This window comes from Benincasa hispida, chromosome 4, assembly GCF_027475165.1.
Source record: "Benincasa hispida cultivar pf3 chromosome 4, pf3_genome.v1.1, whole genome shotgun sequence".
NCBI lineage: Eukaryota > Viridiplantae > Streptophyta > Magnoliopsida > Cucurbitales > Cucurbitaceae > Benincasa > Benincasa hispida.
This window is the reverse complement of record NC_143481.1, coordinates 19,070,054-19,092,114: the sequence shown is the minus strand read 5'-3', so window position 1 is coordinate 19,092,114 and position 22,061 is coordinate 19,070,054. Positions and strand designations below refer to the sequence as shown.

General features: G+C 33.2%; 1 protein-coding gene across 1 annotated transcript; it reads right to left on the bottom strand.

The window, feature by feature from the left end:
* Positions 1–469: 469 nt before the first annotated feature.
* LOC120076868 (14-3-3-like protein) lies at positions 470–2,756 on the bottom strand. Its single transcript, XM_039030815.2, has 4 exons — positions 1,881–2,756; positions 1,531–1,653; positions 1,126–1,242; positions 470–741 (listed from the first exon to the last, which is right to left on the bottom strand). The coding sequence occupies exons 1-4, from the start codon at positions 2,364–2,366 to the stop codon at positions 682–684; spliced, it is 786 nt and encodes a 261-aa protein (XP_038886743.1). The 5' UTR covers positions 2,367–2,756; the 3' UTR covers positions 470–681.
* Positions 2,757–22,061: the final 19,305 nt, after the last annotated feature.

The following is a 22,061-nucleotide window of genomic DNA, read 5'->3' as shown; positions in this document are numbered from 1 at the left end:
ATTTGCATTTTTTAAAATTTAAAAGTTTAATGGTCCAAACAATTTATCAACAATACATTAGTTCCATGTAAAACGTAACTAAAAGTTAATGAAGGGTTCAAAATTTTAACCTTTTTATTTTTTGGAGAATAAAATGGAACCTAACACTTTTAAACATTCGATACTCTCCCAAATTCATATAATGGGAAGAAAGAATAAGAAATTATGCAATACCAAATAGAAGATTTCCGGAATAATAATGTGATCTAATAATAACACGAACCACACACAAAATTTGTAGCAAAATTGTCAACGAAAAAAGTGGGTGAGCCAATTCAACATGAAGCCATTAGCTTGAAGACAAAATAGAAGTCAAATGCCATCAACTTCGAATAGCATCCACATTTTATATTGGATATATAGAAGAAGACGTCAAAATGCTCTTTCTTGTAAATGCAACTCAAAAGAAAAAAAAACAGTAACATAAAAATGAGTAGAAAACAAGGACTGATTTATAGATATATAATAATTAATCAGAAAAAGTAAACAAGGTTTGTAGCTCGGGTCACAATCCGGCAACAAATGACATGAGAGCCTTTAGAGAACTCAGGATAGTACCAAATAAGCAACAACAAGCAAGCATCTTCTCCTATCAAAAACATATAAAGGAGAAGTTTAACCCTACTTGGGGAGCCACTAATCTCACTGCTTTTCATCCTCACGCTTGGGAGGTGCTTCTTTAATCTCATCAGCACCGTCATCCTGAAAACAAGAACATGTAAACAAAATTTAGGGCATAAAATGATGTGATTTGGGCATTAAATGAAAAGGGAAAGGTTATATTCGGTTATTTCAATGAGCTTCAATGAATGGTAGAAAGTTTGGGGCTAAAATTTCAACGGTGGACCCATCAATTAGATTTTCAAATAGATTCTAGTAAATAACTATAGTAGCTTCAACGAAATAGCTTCTTGAGTAATATGTTAGATGCATGATATAGATATTCGACAAATCAACATATTGTTTGAATTCAAATTAATGTTACTCTTGAGTTTTACTTAATCCACTGTCCCCGTATCGTTGGGTAATGAATTATTTCAATACATCTACCATAGTACCAAAGTGGGTTGAATTTAATTTCTGTACCTGCATGTCCGATGTCCAGAGAGTGAGATTATCGCGAAGAAGCTGCATGATCAAAGTACTATCTTTGTAGGATTCCTCGCCAAGGGTATCCAATTCGGCGATGGCTTCATCAAACGCCTGGTTTAAGCATAAAAATAACAGATGAATAAATTGGTAAACTACGTCAATTTAAGAGAAGAAACTGTTACATGAGCCTTCTAAAAGCAGAGCGTTCTAGATTTGGATTCTCGGTCAACATGAAAATTTACAACCAGGCAACTATAAAATTAAAATGATTCGAATTTCAATATTTTTTTTCCCGAGCAGGCAAAAAAGTAAAGTAATAGTAATGTAACAAACACGGTATTGACCATTTGAACATTTGATTAACATAGTGTACAGTAAGAACTATGGGACTTGACCAACCTGTTTTGCAAGACTGCAGGCACGATCAGGGGAATTCAAAATTTCATAATAGAAGACAGAGAAGTTAAGTGCCAATCCAAGTCGGATCGGATGTGTAGGAGGCAACTCAGCATTTGCAATATCCTGTAAATCAAATAACATGTCCGTTCAATTTTACACAACACGAAAATCGTCCGAGCGGAAAGCATATAGCAGGAATGAACCTTCCAATTAGAAAAGAGAACAATAATTTGCATAATCGTGATCTTAAACAAAGAAACGCAAAAATAGGGTCAATAAAATGATAAAATAGAAGGAAAATCAGGCAAAACAGAAGTAAAACATATGGATCGGAAATCAGAGAAGCATACCTGAGCGGCTTTGTAAGCAGTGAGAGTGCTTTCGGCAGCCTCCTTACGTTCGGCTCCGGTTTTGAATTCGGCGAGGTATCTATGGTAGTCGCCCTTCATTTTGAGGTAAAAAACCTTGGAATCTCCGGAAGCGGCGGAGGGAATGAGTCTAGAATCGAGAAGCTTAAGGATTCCATCGCAAATATTGGAGAGTTCGGTCTCAATTTTGGATCTATAGTCACGGATGATAGCGACATGATCGTCGTTACCTCGGCTCTCCTCCTTCTGTTCGATGGAGGAAATGATACGCCAGGAAGCCCTACGAGCGCCGATGACGTTCTTGTAGGCGACAGAAAGGAGGTTTCTCTCCTCGACGGTGAGCTCCTCCTTGTCGAGGGAAGCGGAAACCTTCTCCATGAACTCGACCATCTCCTCGTAGCGCTCGGCCTGCTCGGCAAGCTTGGCCATGTAAACATTTTCCTCACGAACAGAGGGGGCGGCAGCCATTGGGAAGGGAAGGGGAAATGGAGATTAGATCTGAAGGCCGGTGGTTTGGGATCAAAGTGTGAAAGGGAAGGGGAGGAGGGGAAGACGGAGAGTGGAAGAGGTGGTTTTTGAGGGCCGAATGCAGGGCCTTTTTGGGGAGTAGTGGACCGATAATTGCGGTTCAGATGGACAGACATTTCAGGGATTCAATCTCAGCCGTTGGATCGCATAATTCTGTCTCTATATATATACAATATTATTATTACATAAATAACACTATTTAAATTTTTTTTTTTTTTTTTTTTTTTTTAAAAAAACCGTTTTCTTTTCTTTTCTTTTCTTTTTTTTAATGGCAGCTGGCAAGGGATTTTTTTTCTTTAATAAATGAAATTAATTTTGAATATGATAACTAAAAAAAAGAAGCATTCTTCTATACTTGAATTAAAGGGGGCCCAAGCCTGTGCAGGAAACGAAGGCCATTCTTTGTTTGACCTGACCCACTTTTTCTCTTTTTCATATATTATTAAATTTTATTTTCTCTAATCAAATTTCAAATTTATTCAAATTTTGAATGGTTTTTCATTACTTTTTACATATTCAATTTTATTCAAAATTTTTAATTGTTTTTCCTAATTTTATACATATATTCTTTATAAATTAACTGTATATGTAGCATCCCGATTGTTTTAGGAAAATTTAAGTTAATTATCTCAAATTACTGGGTTTTAGTTTCCTAATCTTTGGAATTTGGAAACAAATTGTTAAGTTTTATTGGTTAATGTGAATTCTTTGAATATGAGTTTTAAATTAATTGGAAGGGATAATTGAATTATTTGTATAAGAAATATTGAGTTTTTGTGAAATTTGAAAGTGAAAAGAGGAAATTGTGGTTTTAAGATTTTACCCTCATTAATTTTAGAACTTGGATCCAAAATTTAAGTAAAAAATTAGGAAAAGATAATTGGCTTATTTGGAAGTAATTAAATCACATACTTAAAAAGATCTATAAATTTGGATTCAAGTTAATTTGGAAAGTTAGAATTTAATTTTGGGATTTAGAATTTTTGGAAAAAAGTGATTTAAAGTTAGTGAATTTATTTTTAGGACCTTTAATATTAATATGGTTGTTTTCCAAACTTATTAGAGAAATATTGTTGTTTTGAAACTTATTAGAGAAATATTGTTGTTTTGGGAGTTCGAGGCTAGAAGTCGAGGGTTGAGGATTCGATTAATGTAGAGGTCAAACGTTGAGAACTCGACAAACAAAGAAAAACTTGGAGACAATATGTATAGGCATACATAAGTCGAAACTTCAACCCTCGACAAGGAAGATAAGTGGGTGAAAGAAATCTCGCTAATTTTATGATAAGGATCTCGCTCTAGAAGGAAATTTCACTAATTTTTAGGTTGTCGAAGGTTGAAGTTTCAACATACATGAGTCGAAACTTCAACCCTCGACAAGGGGATAAGTGGGTGAAGGAAATCTCGCTAATTTTTCATTAATGATTATTAGCTTTTTTTCTCATTGGTCATGTATATATATATATATATTTCTATGGAAAGTAAATAAAGTGAAGACAATTATGAGCGAGACTCTGCTCATGAGCGAGATCCTCCTCATGAGCGAGATCAAGCATTTCTTTAACAAACTGTCTTCCTAGCGATGCTCACCGAGATTCAGCCCACCATTCTAGCGAGATTCCCTTCTAGAGCGAGATCTTCATCACAAAATTAGCGAGATTTCCTTCACCCACTATTCAATTTTTTTTATTATAAAGTTGTACATTATTCTTTTAATTAAGTTGTACATTATTCTTTTAATTAAGTTGTACATTATTCTTCTAATTGAGAAAAAAATATTTTTTTAATTGAGAAATAAATATATTTTTTTTTTTTCAGATCATGGCTTTAAACCCAGGACTTGTTGATCCCGATGTTTTGTACGACCAGTCCATTCATCGATCATCTGTTGTATGGCGAGATCGTACTACTGGAGAAATATCTTGCAGGCGTCGAGAGGCAGTTCTCCAGCGCACTATCTCGCTCCACCCTCGAATACTACCGCTACTGCGCACATTTGGATTCTATGGGGTTGCCAGATTAGGATTTATTCAGTTGGACTGGAATCTGATCACAGCCTTGGTCGAGAGATGGAGGCCCGAGACGCATACATTTCATATGTCTGTTGGAGAGTGCACTATCACTCTATAAGACATAGAAGTGTTGTTAGGGTTACCTGTTGACGATGAGCCGGTCACTGGAGTGATGTACGATGGCTGGTCAGAAGTTTGTCAACTGTATCTTGGTGCGACCTTACTTGCCGACAAGATTAAAGGATCGAGGTTAAGTTTAATATGGTTAGGAACACAATTTCATGAGCCACAGATGATGCAGACGAGAAAACCGTCATAAGATATGCACGAGCATATATATTACAAATGATGGGTGGAAGTCTGTTTTCAGATAAATCAAGTCATTTTGTTCACTTGATGTTCTTGCCACTGTTAGCTAACCTCCATGATGCGGGGCGGTATTCATGGGGTGGAGCATGTTTGGCATAGCTGTATAGACAACTATGCAAAGTAACAAGACCTGAGGTTCGAGAGATAGTTGGGCCTCTCATACTTTTGCAACTATGGGCTTGGGAGCGATTTCCAACAATGGCTCCACAACTACAACATGTTAATGACGCTCAGTTAGTTGGACGAGCCTACGGTTCTCGGTATGTTGTTTTAATTCAATTTAATTTTTATATCACTGATCTAGTTAATTTAAATTCTAAATTATCAATTTAAAAATTTAGGTTGAGAGACAAATTTTGTGTGACTAGGACAGCCACACATGTAGTTAGCTAGTATAGATACATGTTTGATCTGCTTCAACTGAACAGGTACATTACACTTAACCTAATTGATTATTTTATACACATTTTTATTGTATTTGTTTTTAATATTCTCTAATATAATATTTTTTTGTTTCAGGTTATTTGGGAGCCATATAAAAGTATTATGCATACTTTGCCTAATTTTTGTACGAATGGTCAAAACATATGGCGGACGATGAGTCCTCTCATATGTTTTCACATTGGTGAGTGGCATTTCTTGACAGGATGATGAGACAATTCGGTTTTCAGCAAGATGTCCTATTGCCTTGTAATACTGAACTCGTACTGCATGATATTGACCTAAGGACTAGAGATTGATTCGAAAAAGTTGCACATTTGGTAGTATGATGACACTATCGTGCAAGATTTATTGCAGTGCGAGTTTTTCTTGAATAGTTTGACACAGATGTCACTCCAGAATATATTCATTGGTATAATAATATCATAAGGCACTACGTCACTCATCCGGGAGGAGCTGTGGGTCATCTGGTAAATGAATGAATATTATCTAATTATTTTTAATTTAAATTTATTTTAAATATTGTCTAATTGTTTTATAATTCACAGAGATCGAACAACAGTAGACTCCGTGAGGTTGCGAATGATCCGAACCAGGTTCTTGCTATATGTAGTGACAACCAAAACTATATGGAGGAAATTCATTATATGTACGATATACCTATTGTTCCTCCACTAGCTCCAAGACGTAGAGAACTTGTTCGGGAAGAGGATGAGTTTGATGAGGTTGCATATAATGTGGAAGAGTTGCCCCCTATGATGCAGACGGAGAGTCAAACTAATTATGTTAGTCCGATGATGATGATGCTAGCATTTGGTTCGGGACATTATGACTCAGAGGCTGGTCCTTCGTCTTCATACGTGCATGGACATGGTCGGGGTCGTGGAGAGCATAATGAATATTTATATTATGAAGCGCCTGCAGAGGTACCAGAGCAACATCAAGAAGAACCCGAGCAACCTCAAGTTTGAAGTCGACGACGACAACCAGCTCAAAATCAATGACGTCCACCTTGTGGGACACATTGATTTTTATAATTATTTTTATATAAATGAGATATTTAATTTACATTTTTTTATTTTTATGAGATATATATTTTTTTTAATTTATTCTTTTTAGAGTTTAAATAAAATAATAAATTAGTTTTAGAAATTATTTTTATAGAATAAAAAATTAAAAAAAAGGAAGAAAGAAAGAAGAAGGTGAAATATGTAATAATTAAAAAAGAAAAAAAAAAGAGAAATTTGTACGAATGACCCAAAAATTGAAGTGTACTCTCGCTCTCTATCAAAATCTAGCTATCTCGCTCTCGCTCAAAATCTCGCTCTCTCTCAAAATCTCTTTCTCTCTGATAATCGCTCTCTTACTCTTCCTCTTTCTTACTCTCTCCCAATACATGATGACATCAGCAAGGTCGAGGGTTCAAAATTCGACCTACCTTTTACAAATTTTGAACCCTCGAGTTATTAAAAAAAACAACAATATTTTTACAAATAGTTTGAAAACAACAATATTTTCCTAAATAGTTTCTAAAAGAACGATATCATTTAATTTTTCCTTTATTTTTAGGTTTATTTAATTAATTAGAGAAGAGGTGAAAGATTTGAGTTTGATATGACATATTTAATAAGGAAATAATATATATATATATATATATATATATATTATTTATGCATTTGTGTGGTGCAAAATTAAAAAGAAAAGAAATATGGAATTTTCAAACCCTCACTTTCTCACTTTCTCTTTGGTTTAGACGAACTTTGGCTGTCGCACCGCCGACGTCCACATCCTTTCCTCCGTCAAGTTTCAACCGTGCCACTCCGACCTTTACATCGTCGGATCTGCTCGCCGTTGGTCCTCCTCTTTTCCAGTCGTTGTCCTCTGCTGAACGTCGTCGTGAGTTTCGTAGTTTTGGGATAAGATCTAAATGATTTTCATGGTTTTGTGAGGATCTTGAATACCTAATAAATAACGTGTTTAATTATCATTTCAATCGTGATTTTGGAGGTTGAATTTGAAAGTTTGAAGAAGTTTAAAAGGTCGTTAGCGTGCTGTTAAGCATAGTTAAGGTGATTTCGGCAAGAATTTTGGTAAGATTTGGGGCTTTGTGATTTGTTCAGTTCGAATTTTATTTATACGAATTAAGTTATTTAAGTTTTGTTGCTGATTTTGGCATGATTAAATGCTTAGGTGTGAACTTAAAGGTTAAATTTTATTTTGGTTTATGTACTAGGATTTAATTCGAAGATTGTGGAGATTAGAAGGGTTTAGTTGCTCAAATATTTGGCTCGATTAAAGATTCAAGAATTTCACAAAGATTCAATTGCTTTTTGGTTCAACCTAATATCAAAGTAAGTAATCTTCTTATTGAAACTGCACACGGGCCAGACACTAGATATATGCTAGCATGATAGATGAATATTATGACAGAACGATAACATGATAGATGGATAGTATAGTATGACTGATATATGTTCTTGTATGAGAATCTGAAAGATTTGTTTGTGCACGTAGAGACTTGCATGCTAGTAAGAGGTGATACTTGATTCACTGAGGGCGTATTTGATATGAGGATATAGAGGCATATATGCATGTTGTATAGCCATGATGTTGAGGTGTATATGTATGTTATAATACCATATTGTAATAATTGTGATATTGAGACATTGATAGTGTCTTTACTGATTAGTTAGATGTCCACTAGGTATTGTGTTTCCTTCGAGATTCACCAGATTGTGTTTCCTTCGAGATTCACCAGATATTGTGTTTCTTTTGGGATTCACCAGATATTGTGTTTCTTTCGGGATTCACCAGATATTGTGTTTCCTTCGGGATTCACCAGATTGTGTTTCCTTCAGGATTCACCAGATTGTGTTTCCTTCGGGATTCACCAGAGGTAGTGGGCATACTTAATTAAAGTAGGATAGAAACCAGTTTTGCATGTATGTATGTGTCCCATGATGACTAGAGCAATTTTTATATTCCACCAGAGGTAGGCATCTAGAGGGCATAGATGCCTAGCCCGACTCCATTAGTGGGGTTACTTACTGAGTATTTTATACTCACATTTTCTCATGTTTATGTTTCAGGTAAGGGTAAGGACACACTGGCGAATGACAAAAGGAATCCTTGAATGAACCATTGGGGACCAGTTTTATGCTTCTGCTCATGATATTTAGATTTCTTTCCATGTTTTTCAACTTTCAATTTGATGGTTGAAATTTACTATTAAGATTTGTTTTCAGACCTATTTATTATCATTTATGATTTATGGGTACCCTATTGTCTGTTTTTAATATCTAAATTTAATGAAGGTCTTTTGAGTTTTTAATATCTAAATTTAATGAAGGTCTTTTGAGTTCAACTTATTTATTTAGCATTTATTTCACTATAAAAGGATGTCGTTTTAAGTTCTATGCATGCATGTGTTTAGTATCGGCATAACTTGAGTCCTAGGGGGTCGGGTCGTTACAGTATATTTCTCATATCCTTAAGGATTAAATTGTTTTATATAGTATTTTTCATATTATTTGAATGATTTTCATAATTTTATACATATATTTTTAATAAATTAGTTGTATATTTCTCATATTCTTGAATGACCCTTTTTTTGAAAGTGATATTTCTTTTTTCCAAATCGTTAAAATATTCTTCAATTTTTTTTAATCAATTTTAGCACTTATCACATTATTATAGTTATGTTTATATAAGATTTCACCAATTAACAAACATATAGTTACACATACAGCTGTAATAGTAATATGAAGCTATGAGATTTAATTATTTTACATTTACGCGTAATTGTAATGTAAACTTATGAGATTTTAGTCACTTTTTTTTTTTGTGATCCATTATTATAACAAAATTTTGTATATTCCTGATTTTTCTCCATGATTATCTATCCAAATCTATCATTTGTCATCAGATTTGATTTTATCTTATTGATTGTCGATTTATTTATACATTTTCTTATCAAATTTGGTTTTATCCTAATCATTTTTAATTTATTTATACATTTTGTTATCAAATTTAAGGGGTGTTTAGGGTGCTAAGTGGGTTATAATAGTCAGTGTTTTATTATAGTCTATGCGTTATAATAGTCAATAATAGTCTGTGTTTGGGGTGCAAATTTATTTTAGTATGTATTATAATAGTCTGTGTTTGGAGTGTAGGTTATTATAGTCTGTGATATAATAGTCTTTATTTATTGTGCAGGTTCTTATAGTCTGGGTTACAATAATCTGTGTTTGAGATGCAGATTATTATAATAGCTAGTTATAACAGTATGTAAATTAAATGCATGTTATCTTAGTATATATCACAATTGATTATACTTTTCCGTATATAAAAAGAAAGAATTTAAATGAAATATTATATTTTCACGAACCTAAATAAAATTGTTTGTTCCACTAATTTGTATAATCTGTGTTGATATGAAATTTAAAGAAAATCAACTGCAAAAGCATAATTAATATATAACTAAATTATTTTAAGTTCATAAATATACAGAATAAAAAATATTAATGAAAAATGAAAGTTTCATATCAACAAACACTTCAAATATACAAGATTAAATTTGAGAAAAGAAGTATGAATTAGTTTTCACTCGACCTACACATGAAAGAAAAGATTTTAAATCTACCAACCATATAAAGAAACAAGAATGACACAAAAGAAAAGAAAATTGATACAAAGTACCTTATGTACAATAGACGGAGGAAATGTGAAGCTTTCCTTGTTCTCTAATAAGTTGAACATTATGACAATCAATAAACAGATGCTTTAGTAATAATATAAAGAAAAAAAATGAAAGTGACTTAACAAGAAATGTGATAAGCAACACAAAAAAGAGGGAGGGGGAAAGGACTTACCAACAATGGTGTGGTGAAGATGGGATTATCCTCATAGTTGTAAGGAAAAGAGGTCTCATTCATGGGTAGGTCAAAGTTTAGGTCTCATTCATGGGTAGGTCATGGATAGGAAAAGAGGTGTACCTTGGAAATAGGTCTCATTTATGGGTAGGTCAAGTTTAGGTATACATATGGTAATAAGTACACCTTGGAAACCCCACCTAGTGAAATAAAGTGAATAGTGTACTATTGAGATTGGGAACCAAACACATCAATTTCACTACTGTCAATTACATCAATAAGGTACTTGCAAACCACTACTTTAAGAACTACTAGTTGCAATCAAACTAAAGTAAATCAAACGAGAACAACTTGGGAACCAAACAAGAGTTATGACATAGTTGAAATGAGATTGGAAAAAAAAAAAAAAAAGGAAGCCAACAAATAATCAACTACCCTAGTATTATGCTTAGATAGTAAGAATCAGCCTCAGAGCAACAAAATTATTTCTTAAGTCGTTCTGAATTTTAGATAATATGATATACCATGGTAAATCAGATATATTGATTATTAGAGTCAATGCAAAAAGAGTCATTAAAATAGTAGCAAAATAATCAAAGACAAATAATCAAATACCAAGAACAATAGCAATGCAAAAAGAGTCATCGAAATAGGGAAAAAATAATCAAAGACCGATAATCAAAGACCAATAATTAAAGATAGAATAGAACAGAACACTGAAAGTATAGAGATCGATAATCAGACAAAAACAGTCATTGAACAGAATAAATACATTGCTCATCAGAGATCGATAATCAAAGACCAAGAACAGAACATTGAAATTAAACATAGAGCAAAATAAACTTACATTTTTCAAAAAAAAAAAAAAGAAGGAAAAAAATATACAGTGGCTCATCATCGGCTGATGAAGAGAAAGAAGACTTACCATTGGATCTGGTAAACTTACCAAGATCCGAACACCATCCTCCATCCCCGACCATGCTCTAAATGAGGATCTCCATCCCCTACTAAGAAATATTTGAGCTCCAACATGGTTGTACAACTCAGATAGACAAGAGGGACAACACAAAAGATTGGAGAATCGAAAGAAGCGACAAGGGGAAACCCTCGTTTGGAGCAAAGAGAGGCAAAGAGAATCGAAAGAAGTGGCAAGATAAAGGAGGAACGAGAGTGGCATTCGGAACGGTAAGATGAAAGAGGACGGGTTACGAATCTAGAGAAAAACACAGATCTAGACTACTAAAAATACCGTAGTCTAGATCTGCGAACGATATCTTCAAATCCGACCAAAGAGAACCACAATGGCAGTCGATTGGCTGGAACGGAGAAGAGGAAGCTCCAAAACCCACCAGGAATGACGCTGGTCGGGAATAATAGCGAAACCTTAAGAAGAAGAGATGGAAGAAAACAGACTAAAATAATCGAGCGTTAATCGAAGTAAGGAAAACAAGGGAGAGCAAGGAAACGGAGCAAAATAATCACCCATCACACCTGCCAATACGAATTTACTCGATCCTCGATGGCTCGTCAGACGTTCCTCGATAGCTTGTCACATGTTCCTCGATGCACGGTCACTCGATACCCAATTTCATGGTCACTCGATATGGTTTCAATCGACACATGTATACTCGATCATATCAACGTTATACTCGATGCTCGATTAATTTATACTAAATTATTTTGAATTCATAACCCATTTAAAGGTCACTCTATACCTAGCTTCATGATCACTCGATACGGCTGTAATCTGTTGGTGTTGATACCCTAAAGTCTCGTGTTCTGTAGTTTGTAAACAGCTTGTACGAACGCTTGTGTTGTATAATATATGGTATTTACTTCACATCTTTTATTTTGCTCAATTGCTTGTTTTATTTGCTTTACATAAACTAATAAACATAAAATCCCTAGTTATCTGTATGTGACTAAAACATGTATATGGTGACATACAAGCGGATCATGTCTTGAGACATAACCAAAATGGTCTGTAGTATATGGATATAGGAGGGAAACTTTATCCTGGTAACGCTACGGATGCGGCCCGCTTTGTGGAATGGTCACAAGTGTTGTGACTTGTCACAGATGGTCTGATCTTGATCATTCGTGTTGGGGACATGCGAGCGAGGGCGTCCTATACAAAGAGTTTGTATAAGACCTAACCAGAGTGTTAACGTCTCGTCATATAACACCATTCATGATAGAGACTTCACTTCACTAGGATGACCATAGGTAACATGACCTCAATCCTGAGTGAGTTGGGAACTTTTGCCATTAAGGGTAGTCCTTTGATTTGTATGGGTACGAGTGGCCAGGTCGCCGATTAAAACCTACCATTTTGGGGATTCGTCTGATTTGGGAGCTGAGAACTCAGCTACACAAGATGGAATTCACTCTTTCCCCGAAGTAGAGGTAAGTAGATAGATAGCTCCCTTTAGGGCTGATTTCAGGGCTTGAATGATGTGGTGTCACACACCTTCTCTTGGCCCGAGAGGTGTTCACAGATAGTTGGACTATGTTGTATTGTTCATTAGAGGAATCAGTGGTACTTAAGGAGTGAGATGTAACTACAGGGGCAAAACGATAATTTGGCCTAACTGTACTTACGAACATCTGTGAAGGGTCATCGTACTAATGATTGGTTATATCCAGTGGGCACAGAAATATATCTGTGGTAAGAAGAGTTCAGCTGTTGGTCTTTAGTGGAATGCCTGACAGTTAAAGAATAGTGGATCTCGTGGCTAAAGAGTTTAGTCAGCTATTCATGGATCATTGGAACTTCGAGCCACAGGTCCATTAGGTCCCTTGGGTAGCTTGGATAAAGTCGAGAATCAGTGTTTCGGTTAATTTGAAATGTTCAAATTGACAAGAGGAAGTTCAATTATATATGATATAATTGGCTAAATGTATGAGATACATTATTTTGGAAGAAATTAGATATATATATATGATTTATATCAAGAAGAAGAGAAAATACTATAGTAGATATGTGATATCAAACTATAGGGTAAAAATATAATATGATTATATTTATTACTATTTTAATTGGTTAATTATATGATAATTAATCCAAAAATCACGTTCGGACGTGCGTTGGTGTGAACTGTGTCGGTTATTGTAACTGATGAATAAAATGAAATTTGTTTCATTTTTTGAATGGTTCGAAAAGTTGTCCGAAAAAAAAGATAGAGGAGCGCGCTGGTGAATCGTAAATGATCTCTTAAGTAAATCGAGAGCCTATATGATAGCTGCTCTACGCCTACATGATCGTCCACCTCGCACCTAAACGATCGTACACTAAGTCCTGAACGATCTAATAGCTTCCCTAAACGATTGTATAGCGTGATGTGTTAGTTAAACGATCGTATACCATTTCCTAAACGATCGTTCAGTAAAACCTATATGATCGTGTAGTCTCTCTAAAAACGATAAGCATCATGCTATACGATAGTGCCTTTTTTCCTTCCACTTGCTTATCGCCTACACGATCTGGTCTTCCTCCTTCCTCTACTAAATTCACCAAAGACCACGCTTTGGGTTCTCACTCCGAGAACCTGAGGCTCTTTTCTTGTGATGTCGTTCCCGCGGCGTTCATGTTCATGCGGTTGTTTGGGCGTTGGTTGATCGGGTAGAGGTTTCCATTGCATTGAATTCCAAAGTGTGAAGAATGTCTTCAACTGGTATGGAAACTCTCTCCCTCGTTTATTTTTGTTCAAAGCATGCCTTTAATTGACTGTTTGTTTGCTTAATTGTGTGTTTGAATGTATAATGTGTATTTCGGTCATTGTGAGATCGGAGCGATCCGTATGCGCTCATGGAGCCCTTCGGTAAGAGATCCTTCACAATCGACACATGTATACTCGATCATATCAATGTCATACTCGATGCTCGATTACTTTGTACTCGATTATTTTGAATACAAAACCCATTTGAAGGCCACTCGAGTCGGCTGCAATCTACACGTGTATTCTCGATCATATCAATGTCATACTCGATGCTCGATCACTTTATACTCGATTATTTTTAATTATCCATGTCACTCGATACATGGTGAATTTCAAATCGATATATATGGTGAATTTCAAATCGATTTCTTGAAATATGAAGTAATTTTATACTCGATAACATTGACTATATAGATAGTTGATTTACATGTACTATATACTTGGTGTAATATAGAGACATTTTGATAAATACTTGATATACAGTCACCTGATACTCGATACTCAAAGTATACTAGTTACACGATACTCGACAATACTTGATAAACATTGACTTTAGAAAATTAGATTAGGATTTCTCAACTATTTCCTTACAAGTGAAATGAAAGCTAGTTGAAATACAAGAGAACCTAAGATCCAATGAGCTTTTACATATACAATAAACTAAACTAAATAATATCTAAAATATAACATAAGCTAAATCTATTACAATTAATATTAAATTCTATAATATATATTCTAACATACTACAACTCATTAGCTTGGATCAAGTATTTTATTTGATTTAGGGTTCAGACAAATCCTTAATCACATATTATTAATTATCGATCCAATCTTTATATGAAAATTTATTGGAGAACTATAAATAACATTTTTTTCAAATTAAAATTTTTAAGACTAAAAGTATAACAAGACTCAAAGAAGGCCACATGCCCTTATTATCAATTATGGTACCCAAGTTCAAATAAGCAAGAATTTTTTTTTTGGGAAATTGTTATCGAAGGCTAAAAATGGATAGCCAATTGAAATATTCAAAAGGTTTTATGTATCTTGAATTATAGCAACTTGATGAAAGTGAATTTTTTTTCGAGTTATGGGCAGATCAATTTTTCTATGTACATTTTCACATTATTTTGACATTGTTTATGTGAATTTTTATACCATCTATATCAATTTTGACATTATTTGTAAATCTGACATTATTTTTATTAGGGTTTTCCATGTGAATTTTGACACTATTTGTAAATCTATACTCTATATAGCCACCAATTTTTTTAGTATTGTCGAGTATCGTGTAACATGCACCGAGTATATAGTAATCAACCATCTATATAGTCAATGTTTATCGAGTACTGTTGAGTATCATGTAACAAATATATCTTAACGAGTATCGAGTATTGAGTGACTGTGTATCGAGTATTTATCAAAACGTCTCTACATTACAGCAAGTATATAGTATATGTAAATCAATCATCTATATAGTCAATGTTTATCGAGTATTGTCGAGTATCGTGCAACATACACCGAGTATATAGTACATGTAAATCAACCATCTATATAGTCAATGTTATCGAGTATAAAATTACTTCACATTTCAAGAAATCAATTTGAAATTCACCATGTATATTGATTTGAAATTCACCAAGTATCGAGTGACATGGATATTTCAAAATAATCAAGTATAAAGTAATCGAGCATCGAGTATGACGTTGATATGATCGTGTATACACGTGTTGATTGCAATCGTATCGAGTGACCATGAAACTGGGTATCGAGTGACCGTGCATCGAGGAACATGTGACGAGGCATCGAGGATCGAGTAAATTCGTATTGGCAGGCACAAATGGTACATTTCAGGGGCGAATCAGTAAAATCACATGCTTATGATGTACGAAAAAAACCCATTGAAGGAAACGGAGCAAAATAATCGAGTGCTAATCGGAGTAAGGAAAATGAGGGAGAGTAAGGAAACAGACCATAATCGAGCGTTTAAGTGAGATTTGGGCTCCAACTATTTTAGTTAGAGCCCCAAACGTTGTTGTAGCCCACCCGCTCAACTATAAATAGGGGGCCCAAACACCCCCTTAGTTTTTTGTTACTTTTTTTTTTTTCAAATTGATTAAGTGTTATCTAATTATTTTTTAATTATTTTTTATATATATTTAGGGATTTGTATTCGTATCATGATTTAACTATTTTTCTATTTCATACATTTTTTCTTTTATATATTATTATTTATATAATTTTTTTAAATGTAATATAATAATATAATAATATATCATTGTTATATAAACTGTAATATTCCAACATCTTGTGAATTTAAATTAATTATATCAAATTATTGGATTTTGTTTCCTTTTAATTTTGTATTTTAGTGTAAAAACTAATATAATTGAGAAGATAATTCATTTAAATTTATCTGATACGAGATTTGAAAATTTTGCATTTAAGTTGTTAAAAGATTTTAAATTTGTAAATTTTAAATTTAAGAGGGAAAAGTATAAGAGTCAATCTTACTTGAGATTATATATAGATAGATAGATAGATAGATAGATAGATTTCATTTTGAAGAACCCAATAAATTTGAGTAGAGTTTGAAATGTTCAAATTTTGTTTTAGAATTCAATTTTAATATAATTCAAATCAATAAAAAGAAAAAAATGAATAAAAAATATAACCCTACAGGCTACAACTTCTTTCTCTTTTCTAATTTTTGTTATTCTACCATTATCGTAGCCATATACCATAGCACCTCCTGGTTAAGGTGTGTTTTTTTTCCTTTTCTCACTTTTTTTGTTCATTCATGAACTTGTAATCGGCAACCATACAACTCCAATATATGATTTTTCTTTGTTTCAATTGTTTCTTATTCTTTGTTACAGTGTGTATTGTGATCGCCTGACGAAAAGGAAAACCAAAGGAAGAGACATTGTGGTTGCATGAAGAACTTCTCAAATCCCTAATTTCTTTTTAGAGGAAAATCGAAGGAATAAGAGAAGTTTTTCAAATCCCTAGTTTTTTTTTTTTTTTTTTTTTTTTTTTTTTTTTTTTTTTGAGTTGGTGGTTTTGGTTTTAATTATTAATTTTATTTATTTTCTATGATTTTTTTTTGAGTTGGTGGTTTTGGTTTTAATTATTATTTTTTATTTATTTCCTATGAATGCTTTGAGAATTATAGTAATCATATCATGTAGGTGTTGATTGGACTTTTGGTAGGCTACATTGGTTACCATGGTAATTGTTTAGTTTCCATGTATTTGAAGTTTTTTGCTTCAACTTATGAACGTTAGGTATTTATTTGTGAGTAAGGGCAGTTTTGACAATTTATCACTACTATTTTTTATTATTTAATTTGATTTTGCCATTTTTACAATTAATTTTTTTTTTTTGCTATTTTTCCAAATGAAACTTCTAAATTTGCTATTTATATCGTCAACCCTTCTTTTTTTTTTTTTTTTTTTGAACCCAATCTATAAAATTTTCATTTTTTGGAATTCAATCCAGCCCATAACCCAACCCAACTTGAACTTATTATTAACTTTAAATTTTATATATTTTTTTAACTTACGATACAATTATATATACATAGATTTATTTTTATTTTATTTAATTTCATCATTTTTTAGGCACTTTATTCTTCAACCATTCCTTAAAATAGTCTTTTTAACACTTAGAAAATAAAATTTTCATTAAATAAATTGAAATTAAGTTTTATTATTAATTCAATATATGAAAATAATTAAATCAAATTTTTACATATTAATATTTTACTTCTTTTTATGACAAAGATTTAAATAAATGACTCAAATAACTAGAGATGTCCAAAAAATCCACGGAGTCGGGGCCCCACAGGGATCCGCCCCGAATGGGGCGGGGAATCCCCAAATATACGGGGAATGGGGGAGGGAGTGGAGAATTTTTTTTCCCCGTTTATAATTCGGGGCCGGGGACGGGGAATATATTCCCTAGCCCCGGTCCCGTCCCATTTCCCTGTCCCGCCCTGACTTTGTATATAAATTATAAATTTTTAATATATATATATTTATATATTGTAGACTTTATTAAGATAATCATGGATGTTTTAATTATTTAAATTAAAATTTTTTATTACTTTAATTCTTTAGATGTTGTAATGTTTAAGATAGGATACTCTAAATGTTGAATTTTAATTTTTACAAATTATGAGAATTTAGCATTTTAATTATATTTTTTAAATTACATGTGTATTATTGTTTTAATTAATAAAATTGATAATATTTCATTTAAATGAAAATTCCATTGAAAATGTTTAAAGAATTGTAAAAAATATATTTAATTGAAATTAAAAAAAATGTTAGAGAAAAATAAAGGCGGGGAATTTTTTCCCCATGGGGAACCTGATCCCAGCGGGGAATCCTTGTCCCGTTCCATGTGGGGAAATTCGCGGGGATGGGGAATGGAATAGGGGGGCGGAGGCAGGGATGGGGAAGGCTTCCCCGTCCCCGCCCCACCCCGTGGACATCTCTACAAATAACCCAAACACCCAAACCAAAATGTTTTATGGTTGGGTTGGGTTGGGTTAATTTTTTAATAAGGGTTATTTAGATTGAAAAATTTACAACCCAAACAATTAAATTCATCTAAAATCCTTCATCCCAACCCATAAACACTCCTAGTGGTAGGTTAGCTAATCGTTTGGATTCCTTGGGCTCTGTTTCATAACTATTTAAAAGTTGAGTTTATAAAGTAAACACTATTCTCACTCATAAGTTTTTATGTTATTTGCTTTTTTGCTCATGTTTTCAATAATATAGTTAAATTCCAACAACTCAAAAAATAAAAACTTGGTATTGTTTTATGAATTTGACAAAAATTCACTTGTTTCACTATTACAAAAACTGTATTACTTGACTTTTTTTGCAGTCAAATATTTGTATTACTTGACGTTTTTAAAAACGTCAAGTCTATGTCAATAATAATGTTATAACTGTCAAGTATATGAAATTTGTTGACTTAGTTTAAGTGTCAAGTATCTAAATTCTTGACATTTATTATGGATCAAGGTTTTCATAACTTGACAATTTTTATTTGTCAAATGTAATTTCTTCTTGATATCCAAAAACAGACAACTTAAGGAATATTTGATACATTTTGTGTGTCAAGCTTGTTTTTTTTCTTAATTTGTAGAAATTACGTATATAATTTCATGTTTTAAAGTCCAACAATGATATAGAGGATGATCGTTTTATTAACCAAGTAAACAAACAACACATATATTGAATTATTTAAACTTCTTCGATCAACCGAAACTTTCCATCAACCTAGCTAACAAAGTGCATATATATATCCTTGAATATAGTTGTCATATATATACTTACAACCATAAACGTTTACAAAGTTCATAACAAAAGCCCATACATGAACAATCTAATTTGTAAGTTATATAAAAGACTATTAACCCAACCATATGAATAATTTCAAAATGAATGTTCCATCTCAATATAAACTAAAATCCCAAAAGAAGAAACCCAAATATCTATAATTCCAAAGATTACGCCAATTATATCCTAATATAAACAAAAAATTCAGCTAACTCTACTCACACTTCATCCAACTTAAATTGATTGTACAAGTCCCTTGTATCAATCTAAAACTCACCGTCTTAACTTCACGGTTAGCTTGTTCCCATGCCAAACAAAGAAGTTCTATTGAAAACTGAATCAAAACATTATGTAACAAAGATCACATGTACACTAGGTATACAAAATAGTAGTATGATAGTCAAAAAAATAAGCCAACCTAAACAATATTAAACCAGTTTCATTTCCCATAAAATTTTTCAAACAATAAAAAAGAAAACCACATAATCTGCCCAAAAAAAGAAGTTACACAATAGTATAAGCCATAAGTTCCAACTAGTTGAGAACAGACAGACGCCTAAATAAGAGATGAGTCTCCAACTCATACAATACAACAAAATTTTATCATTCATTTGCCTCAAATTAAGATCCCAAACAGAAAAAAATACCCCCATAATCTGTTGTGTAAATATCAAAATTAAAAAAAGTACTACAGCAAACACACAATAAAAAAATTATATCTTCACATCTTGGTTTTGTTCTTTATTGGACATTAGTTTGGTCCATTCTTTGTAAAACCATTAGTTTGGTTTGGTTATTGATTGGCTCCAAAATTGACAAAACCGAAAAAGAAAACATCAATTTTTTTTTTGTAAAACCATTGGTGAAGAATATGGTCTTTAACTTCACGCAAGAAGTCAAATCAGACGACAAGAAGATATGGCCAATTAAGAATTTGTGAAGAATGGAAACTTAAAACAAACCCAGTGGATTCTTGGTTTCTTTAAGATTGATACTTGATCATCCTCCTTTCTTCCACCTATTTCATGCTGCAAGTGCAAAGAAGGAATTTGGGTTTAATTAGAAAGGCATTCTAAGCATCGTCAACCGAAAGTTGGCCAAAGAATTCTATTCCCGGAAGTCTTAGTCTCACATATAAAGGTGATTAAGTGGTCATGTAGGTTAGTAACTATTAATATGAAATTTCATTCTCGTTTCACGTTATCATCGACCTAGATAAAATATTTACAACATATTCAAATTATTGTCCATATTCCGACCAACAGAATTGCATCTAATCTTACAAATCGAATGAATATTTGAGTTTAGCTCAAAGGGAGATTGAATCCCACATGGTTTGATACACACACTAGAGCCCAGTGAAAGGAGTGATCATCTACACATCCTAAGCAAATTTAGTTCGTAAAGCATAACAAAGTCCAGTTATTCATTTGAATATGTTGCACTTGATGGGCTTGAAAACAAAAGACCAGAAGGAAAACGATTTGGGCTTTCCGATTAGAAAGTTTGGCCCGAAATGTCAATACCACTTACTTGATTTGAACGGAAAACAATTCTATGTGCTAAAAGCACAATCCTCGTGAAGGAAAATCTTCACCATGCACGTTGACGACCCTGATTTACTTCGAGCACTTAGAGAAATTAGAGAACTTTAATGACTAACACATATTTTCTTTCTTGCAGAAGAAACCGAGAGAGAAAGGGGAAAGAACAAACGAAATGCTGTCAAAATTCCTCCAAGATTGATGAAGAGCTGAAGACTACGAACAAGAAAGTAAAGAAGATGAAGGGAAGAAGAAGGAACACCAAAGATTAACGTGGTTCGGCCAAAAGAAAGCCTACATCCGCGGAGAGAAGCTGATTATTGTAGATCGGGGAGCTACAAGGGTTATACAAGATAAGTCTCTATCTAGTTATCTATCTCTCTATGTTATTTTTTCTCTTGATATACAAGTATGATTTCAAAGTATTTATAGATAGCATTGTATAACTAATTTAACAACCTTTGAAGTTGTTTTTCACTACTTGTAATAATAATCTCCACCTTGAAATAAAACTTCAAGTTGTTTCTTCAACTTCTCTTTATTGACTCTCTTCTTCTTTAACCCTTGTCTCTCAGCTCAAACTCTATAATATCGAGGCATTTTTGAAGCTTTAGTTGAGTGACAATCTTGGTTAACATATCGGAAGCATTCTCTGAGGTATGTACTTTCAACATTTCAACCTGCTTACTTTCAATCTGTTCTCGTATGAAATGATATTTTACGTTTATATGCTTTGTTCTGTTGTGATATTGTGGATGCTTAGATAAGTGTATAGTACTCTGATTATCAAAAAATATCTTTATTGTATTTTGTTTGATCCTAAAATCACGTAGGTGACCCTTTAGCCACAATCCCTCTTTTACTGCTTCTGAAAGAGCAATAAACTCTACTTTAGTAGTAGAAAGGGCTACTACTGATTGTAATGTGCCCTTTCAACTTAGAACACATCTTCCATATAGGAAGATATTACCTGATAAGGATCGTCTTTTGTTTAGGTCTCTAGCATAGTCAGAGTCAACATACTCATGATTGGTTATATCCGATGGACACAGGAATATATTTGTGGTAAGAAGAGTTTAGCTGTTGGTCTTTAGTGGAATACCTGACAGTTAACGGATGGTGGATCTCGTGGCTAAAGAGTTTAATTAGCTATTCACGGACCGTTGGAGTTTTGAGCCACAGGTCCATTAGGTCCCCTGGGTAGCTTGGATAAAGTTGAGAACCAATGTTTGGGTTAATTTGAAATGTTCAAATTGACAAGAGGAAGTTCGATTATATATGACATAATTGGACTGGTTAATTATATATGATATAATTGGCTA

What these genes read in the sequence shown, in the direction of transcription:
- LOC120076868 (XM_039030815.2), bottom strand. Translation starts at nt 2,366, where the DNA reads ATGGCTGCCGCCCCCTCTGTTCGTGAGGAAAATGTTTACATGGCCAAG. An exon ending in CTGCTTACAAAGCCGCTCAG is followed by an intron (nt 1,654 to 1,880) that starts GTATGCTTCTCT and finishes TTTGATTTACAG; the next exon opens with GATATTGCAAATGCTGAGTT. An exon ending in CCTGCAGTCTTGCAAAACAG is followed by an intron (nt 1,243 to 1,530) that starts GTTGGTCAAGTC and finishes TGCTTAAACCAG; the next exon opens with GCGTTTGATGAAGCCATCGC.